Source organism: Centruroides sculpturatus, unplaced genomic scaffold (assembly GCF_000671375.1).
Source record: "Centruroides sculpturatus isolate CEXI.00-Female unplaced genomic scaffold, Cexi_2.0 scaffold1496, whole genome shotgun sequence".
Taxonomy (NCBI): Eukaryota; Metazoa; Arthropoda; class Arachnida; order Scorpiones; family Buthidae; genus Centruroides; species Centruroides sculpturatus.
The window spans coordinates 55,644-64,419 of record NW_019385671.1 but is presented as its reverse complement, the minus strand read 5'-3'; the positions used below and the strand labels follow the sequence as shown (position 1 = coordinate 64,419).

The 8,776-nt window shown below is 31.8% G+C and overlaps 1 protein-coding gene and 1 pseudogene across 1 annotated transcript; one reads left to right on the top strand and one right to left on the bottom strand.

The window, feature by feature from the left end:
- The first annotated feature begins 24 nt into the window (after window positions 1–24).
- On the top strand, window positions 25–2,992 carry LOC111641075. The gene is made up of 3 exons (XM_023387191.1): window positions 25–117; window positions 2,450–2,650; window positions 2,846–2,992. The coding sequence occupies exons 1-3, from the start codon at window positions 25–27 to the stop codon at window positions 2,990–2,992; spliced, it is 441 nt and encodes a 146-aa protein (XP_023242959.1).
- A 91-nt stretch (window positions 2,993–3,083) lies between these two features.
- Window positions 3,084–5,182, bottom strand: LOC111641069 (annotated as a pseudogene).
- Between the last annotated feature and the right edge of the window lie 3,594 nt (window positions 5,183–8,776).

Here is an 8,776-nt window from a genome sequence, read left to right as displayed (position 1 = left end):
AAGTTTGCAAATCTATAAAGATTAATGAATGTTGTTCAATGTCTTTACAGCAATAATCATTCAGGAAATGTTTTCTATTCCTTAAGTTTTAATCCTAAGATTGTTTTAGCACATGAGGTATTTTGCTTTGATAAACTTTACTACTGTCTCGTATCATTTGTTAAATCAGAAAATTGTACGGTACATTTTAATGTTGTTTTTTAAATGAAGTAAAATCGATATCTAACCGAAGTAATAAAAGATGAACTGTTGTTTCATATATTATACATACATACCGTTGCTTTTAAATGTCTATAAAAATGTACATTGATTACAAGAATTAAAAATATATTTAAATCATTCACGATCAAATCATATACAGTAGATCCCCCTATAAGACGGTAGATACGTTCCGTTCTTTATGAATCAATTTTGNTAACCGAAGTAATAAAAGATGAACTGTTGTTTCATATATTATACATACATACCGTAGTTTTTAATGTCTATAAAAATGTACATTGTTACAAGAATTAAAAATATATTTAAATCATTCACGATCAAATCATATAATTAAATCATACACAATTATCAAAGGATTACAGAATTCTCTCTCCCTAGTTAAATTTAACATACTAAACATGGTCAAATTGATCTCGCTACATGGTACAGTACATGAGTAATATGTGTACGTTATGAAAACTGGAGGTTTCTAGCTCCAGTAATTAATGAGTGCACTTGTTATAAACGTTAATAAAATTTATTTATTATTCAAATAGGCAATCAGTTTTTCGCCGATCGCCTATTTTCTCGGTAGAATTTGTTGCAGGAGACATTTTGATAATAAGCTAAATGTGTTGAGATTTTACAGATTTTTTAAAAATAAAGCATTGTGGGCTAATTCTAGCATTCTTTGTCATATAATACTCATGGAATTTCTTCGGGAGATCAAAAATGCACCAACGAGTTGCTTAACTTACCCAGCAACATTTAAAACTAGGTATTGTGCCATATGTTATGATATTTTATATAAAAAACTTTTTTATTTTTAATTATTATAAAATTGCATAGAGCATGATTTTGAGGCTAGGGGTGAGTTTTATAAAAAAAATTGCAGATGCTAATAACGAATAAAATCGTCATTAAGTCAGATACTACTCGAGATATGACACACGATATCCCTTTATCTTTCCAGCTCTCGTCATTTAACCACCAAAATTTAATAACATGTATCCCCAATATACAAACCTCAATGCACATTTTCAGAAATGAACATATATATATAAACATATATAGTATGAACATTTATATATATATATATATATATATAAGAGGAAATAAGAAAGAATCTTCTCGATTCACAATATTAAAAAACTTCAGATAGATTCATTAATAGAAAAAAGATTGCACAAGATGTTCTTCGAAGAGATTTCTTTTATCATGGATGAACCATAAGCAAGATGAATGCATATCCAAAATTGTTTCCATGTTTGACACTATAATTAAATAGATTTTAAAAAGATAAACACGGTTTCTTTTGGTACTAAAATTCTCGTTAACACACTACAATATTTTGTTTAGCATGAGGTATTTAAACTTTTGTTTCCTTTGATGCAACAATTCTGTATTTTGAAATTACGTGACACAAAGCTTGGTAATTTTCACATTGAAAAACCTATTGGGTAGCAAAACAAATTATTTTTTTCCCCTTTTTTTTCATAAGCTAAATTTACATAATCATATGTAGATTATATATATATAATCTCAACATTTCAAAGCCCGAGTAGTATACAATAAATCATCAAACGATCGCCTAAATATCGGACTATAATAAGACTAATTAAATGATTGGTATAGATTAATTTGACACAAGAGATGGCGCCTAACGTCTACCTCTAGTGTCAAATTAATTTATACCAATCATTTTATTAGCCTAATAATAGCCCAATATTTAGGCGATCGTTTGATGATTCATTTTATAATAGTTAAAAATATGAAGTGTTTTTAATAAAACACTTCATATTTTTATTAAACCTGTTGTTATATTTTTATTAATAAAAATATAAAGTTGTTATATTTTTATTAAACCTGGAAAACAAGGTTAGGACACCAATGTTTCTATTGAGACGCCATATTGGTTCCTTAGTTTCAAGGCCACGGTATAGATTTAAATAATGTCTGGTTGGCTGTTTGTTCCTCACTCCGTTCGGCAATTCGTGTGTATTACGTCATTCTTATAGACCCTCATACTAATTCGGTTTTTGTTTTGAAGCAGTTCGATGGTATTTGAATTATAGCAATTCGAATGAACTATGTGGAAACTTTAGGCCCAGGTGACCCCGATTAACTATATACGAANGAAAACGATATCACCGCTGTCGTCATACGATGTAATTATATAAGTTATATATATTTTATATATTAAAGTAGGTAAAAATTAATTAAATAAAGTATAACCTATTTTTATTTATAGTTAAATCAAACACAACAATCCACTTCTGGCTGCATATTTGATGAGGCAGAAAAAACAAATATAGTAAATGTACATGATGATAATGAAATGTTTAATGAAAGTATTTCATTGTCACCATGTACATTTGATGCACAGCCACCAAAAAAGAAAAAGAAGATGGGAGGAAAGGAGAAAGAAAATTTTTATGAATGTGCAATGAATGTAAGTTATTTCAAAATGTATACTGTAATTTATTTATTTATAGTTTACAACTCAGAGTGAACATCTAAAAAACTCAAAATTATTGAGTAAGTGTTCACTTTAATAACTGATACTATAAATATTACACAAATACAAAGATGATTAAATCATATATCTGCCTTTTCATTTAAGATTGTTTATTAAATATTTTTTCAGGCTCTCTGTAATGAACCAAGGAAGGATGTGTTTGATGAATTTGGCAGTATTATAGCTACCAAACTACGAACACTTCCTCAGAAAAATGCCTTAGATTTGCAAATGAAGATATTTTCACTTATTATAGAAGAAGAAAAAATGTTATGAATAATAATTAATTAATAAAAATCTTTAATTTATTGTATCAAAGTTGTATTTCTTAACTCAAAATAGTGTATCATTTATAATGACATAATTATAATAATTCCAAACTTCTTAAATATTTTCACATTTCACATTTATTATCTAATAATATTATAAATAAATTAATTTCATCTCATTGCCATTCTACTTGGCCTACAGTATTAAAATAAGTTTTGAATTCATCACGAATTGCTTTTGCTGCTGCTGTTGATGGATTTAAATTTCGACTGTTGTTGCTCTCCAAAGTTCTCACTGGTAGTAGCTGCGAGATAAGATTTTATTTTTCTTTCCCGTAACATATTGTGAAGAACACAACATGTTAAGATGATTTTTGTAGCCTTATCTGGAGATAATAAAATCACAGTACTGAAGACTCGCCAAACAGAAGACAGGATCCCAAATGCATTTTCAACAACTCTCCTTGCTCTTGATAATCTAACAATAATTTGAATTAAATTAAACAGTTTTTATGACTTATACACTAATAATAATAAATTGTTTTAAATAATTAATATATTAAATAGTTCTTTTACCTATAATTGAAGATGGATTTCTCAGCTGTCAACTGTTTCATTGGATAAGGCCTCATTACTCGTGAAGACATACCAATTCCTTCATCGGTAACAAATACATATGGAATTGGCTGTCCTCCACTTTGAAGAGAACTATCTGGTGGAAAGTTTAACTTTCCATCATCAATAGCCTTCTTCAGATTTGATGCATTCCAAATTGAAGAATCTCTCTGTCTCCCATTAGTGCCTGCATCCACATATATAAATGACAGATCTGCACGTACTATTGCCATCATAACTACGCTATAAAATCCTTATTTGGAAAAAAATAGAACTTTAGCAAACAATAACTGTATACAACCTCAAATAATTGACTAATAACAGAAATATTACCTTTGTAGATATAATAAGCAGATCCAGATTGCTTAGGACAGGATTTTTACATGTTTTCCATCTATTGCACCAAGGCAATGAGGAAATTGCCACATTTCATCAAATTCCCTAGCAATATCTTCCCATTCACATACTGTAGATGGTACCTTAGAAAAATAAACAATTTTAAATTAATGTAGCCAATATAATAATAAAGTTAAAAATCAAAATAATATGAAGTTCTTTAAGAACATTTGAAATAAATTTTTTCTGCACAATTTTCTTTTCAAATTAACATTATTGAGATATACCTTGTGTTGTATATTTGTCAACATATCTGGATAGTAACATTTGTATTAACTCAGTTTTAATACATTTAAATTTAAATGCTATATTTGATATAAATCAAATCTGCATTTATGAAAGTTATTGTTAGATTTATTTTTAAAAATTTGATTGCATTTAATAATATACAATTGAATATTAAAGAAATATAATGATTATATTAAAGAAAAAATATGTCGATTAAAAATGAATTAAATCAATCAAGCTTTCCTATGAACAACACTTACCCTCAAATATTCACTTTTATAAGATTGATAAATAGCATCCAAAACTTCTGGGATAATAACTGATATTGAATTATGCGCCACTCTAAATTGGTATGCTAAACTACGAAACGTTTCGCCTAAATTATATATGAACCATTTTAATCATAAGATTGCATAAAATATAAATTAAATACATAATATATTATATTCTTACCGGTAGCTAAATAACGAAGTGTCAACGAAAGACGTTCTCCGGGTGAAATAGAGCTTCGAAGATGTGTATCTTCTTTAGCTATTATTGGTGTTATCCTCCTTAAAATACTTTGGAAAGTATTCGTGTCCATACGAATATATCCCCTATAACCTTCGGCATCCGAAAGTCTTAATTCGTTCATCAGCTGGTGGAAGCAAGATTGTTTGGCTCGTTGAATTTCATTTCTCCAAGTTTTAACCCAGCATGAACGTTTTTTATTATTTTTCTCTTCTTATATTCTTGCCAGCTCTAACAAAATTATCGCCTTCTTTCTTTTATTCATTCCAGAAAAGGAACTGCTTGCCATTTCAATAAGAAAAGTGGCTAAAATGTCGTTAAATACTCTGAATTAGAACGTAAAATGGAGGTAAACTCACGAAGGTAGTCAAAAACGAGCTACTGTAATTTTATTGGCTTATTATAGGGTCACGTGTTTCCGAGTTGCAGCGTCAACGAACAATGTGTGACCACGAGAAGACGCGCACGACTCGCGCTTGTTGCAGTTGCAGTCGCCTGCGCGGCAAGAAATGGCATAGTGTGACCAGGGCTTTAGTGTGCGTTCTCGTAACGTACTAACTTGTAAGTACCAAATTTTAACTTTCAACTCCTAACCGTTTGGGCTCGTATCCATAATGTATATAGAAGCCTTAATCCTGTCTCTCTCCCTCGGGGGATTTCGAAAAATCCCTTCTTAGTGTGCGTTTTCGTAACGTCAGCTGCCAGAGCGGCAGGCTGACACCTTGACCGTTCGGCCATCTTGCCAACTTAAAATACTCTAGAAAGAGCTAAGATTAAATAAACAATTCTCGGACGGAGTCAAAATTAGATATCAAATGGTATTCGGACGATCGGCTTCTCTCGCGCCTTAATCTAAGTCTTGTGATACCTGGAAACTGAGGATGACTAATTGGAAAACGAAGAAGGAAGATCTTTCTACATCAATCAGAACTCTATTCATTAATTCACTAAAATCACAATATATAAACTGCGGAATCAAAGACACTAGGCTTTTATCCCATCGATTAGACAGGTATCTTATCAAAAGTTTATTCTAATTTTTTAATTTTATGCCTGTGTTTCTGTTATGTCTTCTCAACTGAGATTATCAAGGACATTCCCAATTTCACCTAGTTAACTTCCTCTGAGTTCCGCATTCGAAATCAACGCCATCCCGGGGCATCCATCTCACCGAGGATAAATCACACACATCCGGACCAAGAGACATTTCTGAAGTTATTTCGGAAAACTATTATATCATCAGTGGATAATCGACCTTTTTAAAAGAGTTTAAGCCACTCAAAAACTTGTCCTACTGAGGGCATGATTTCTGAATGTTTTCGGTATCATTTCATACGGCCCGTCAGATATTTACAAGTTTAACATATAATTTGATACATACAGGCCCTCTTTATCATCCGTCATTCAAAAATCGCAAGTGATAGTACCTCATTGCGTACGTGAACGTCACGAAAACGCACACTAAAAAGGGATTTTTTCGAAATTCACCCTCGGGGGGAATTTCGAAATTAAGGCTTCTATATACATTATGGATACGAGCCCAAACGGTTAAGAGTTGAAAGTTGAAATTTGGTACACAGTTAGATGCTACACAGTTCAAATCTACAGTATTGGTATTCTAGACGAATACCGAGATCGATGCGTTTTCGTGACGCATCGATCTCGGAAGTATTTTATTATTAGTTTCTCTGTTAGATATGCATTTTGGGCGCATTCCTTCATTTGTCTGACATATTTGGCAAGCAGAACATATGCTTTATAATATTTAATATACATTAATTACTAATAACCACTCTTTACTAATCTTTAACATGCAGTTTATTTTATTAACGTTTTCGATCAAATTAATTGATCTTTGTGAGGATCGAACGAACAATTTTTGATTTATGACGAACGTTACCTAATTTATAATTATTAGGCCTAGCAGGTAGACCCAGCGTTGCTCGGGCCAAAGTAACGATAACTAAGATAAAGATTATTACGTTACAGTCAACCTTACCCGTTTTCACAGAATGCAAGAATTGGGTCCCCTTGTTGTCAGACTAATTAGAGATTTTTTAGATGGGTCTAAAAATATGTTCGATTTCCCGCAAAAACGAAAAAAACTGCATCTGCGTATTACACGTCGCTTTCTCTTAACAATTCCATTGTTACGTAACATTTCCATTGTTGACACTTCCATTGTTACTTAAAACTTCCATTGTTACTTAACACTTCCATTGTTGATGGAAGTGTTAAGCCTTAATCCTGTCCCTCTCCCGTGGAAAGGAATTTCGAAAAATCCCTTCTTTAAAAGTTTGATCGATCCAAACTGTTCTTACGGAATACGGTACGGCCATACGGATACGATACGGACTTTATAACCATGCTATACGGATACGTTTACGGCTACGGATACGGTATGGATACGGTTACGTTACGGAGTTTATAACTCGACCTTAGTGTGCGTTCTCCTAACGTACCCTAACAGTGTACCAAATTTCAACTTTCAACTCCTAATCGTTTGGGCTCATATCCATAATGTATATAGAAGTTTTAATCCTGTCTCTCTCCCCCCGGGGGCAGAATTTCGAAAAATCCTTTCTTAGTGTGCGTTTTCGTGACGTACCCTATATGTGTACCAAATTTCAACTTACAACTCCTAACCCTTTGGGCTCTGCGCTGATTATTATTATTATTATTATCAACCCGTCTCGATTATATATCAGACTAGCTGTTACCCTCGACTTCGTCGGAGGAGGTTTTGAATGCAAACCCCATTAACATTCAATATTTCAATAACCATAGTAATTGTTATATAACACCTACCGCTGAAGAGAATCTTCAGCGGTAGGTGTCGAGAATCAAACAAACTATTTTCAATTTGATCAATTTTCTGGAACATTTACAATCGTTCTATAATCGAACCAATACGCAATAACAAATTCGAATTTAAAACGATTCGANGTGTTTGTATGTGGTGGTAGCCCCAAGTCTCCATTCGTGCATAGGGGTGGTTGCGTCTCGATAGCTATAAGGGTGCGGGAGATATGAGGCTGAAAGTGGTTGAAAGTGGCTTTCTATTTCGAATGTTTTGTTCGAATTTGTTCGAATTAAATTCGAACATAAAATTCGAATATTGGTTCGATTATAGAACGATTGTAAACGTTCCAGAAACGTTGAAAATAGTTCGTTTGACTAAACGTAAAAAATTCTGTAATTAGTCTGGAAACGGGGGACCTAATTCTTGCATTCTGTGAAAACGGATAAGATTGGCTATAACGTAATTATCTTAATCTTCACTATCGTTACTTTTTGCCCACAAATAAAATCCCAGCGAAGCGGGTCCTTGAAGCTAGTAATATTAATAAAATAAAATGAAATAAAATAGGTAAAAATAAAATAAAATAAAATAGGTAAAAATAAAATAAAATAAAATAGATAAAAATAAAATAAAATTAAATAAATACAAGAAAAGGCATCACAATATAAGGACAGATAGGGACTAAGAATTTGTATATTTTAATTTTTCTTTTATAAAAAACTCGCGTATAACCACTCACATAGCAATCCTGATATCTGGCTTCCCATAAGTATTCTTTTCTTTTGTATGTATACTTGTTTATTGTAATTGAAGGACTCATAGCATACCAATTTGGCTAATTCCATCAAATAATTCTGAAATGCACTAACTTCCGGTTTTATGCGGAGCATAAATTCGATTAAAGCTTCGTAACAGGATTCTATTTTTATGGATGGATACAGGTTTCCAAAATCCATAATTGACCCAATTCTTCCTCAAGTAAACTTAATTCTTGTAATTCTTTAACTACATTCGTCGGATTATATGCAACCAGAACACTGTTATCTAATTTATCTGAAATGAATCTATGGTGCTATTAAATAATGGAGCTTAAAAGTTAATATGGAGCTTAATGGAAGCTCCATATTAACTTTTAAGCGCCATTAATTAAGCTCCATATTAACTTTTCTTAAACGATCTCATATCCCGAAGCCAGCAATGCCAAGATTATTTGCCTTTGCAAAAATACATAAGGAAGGC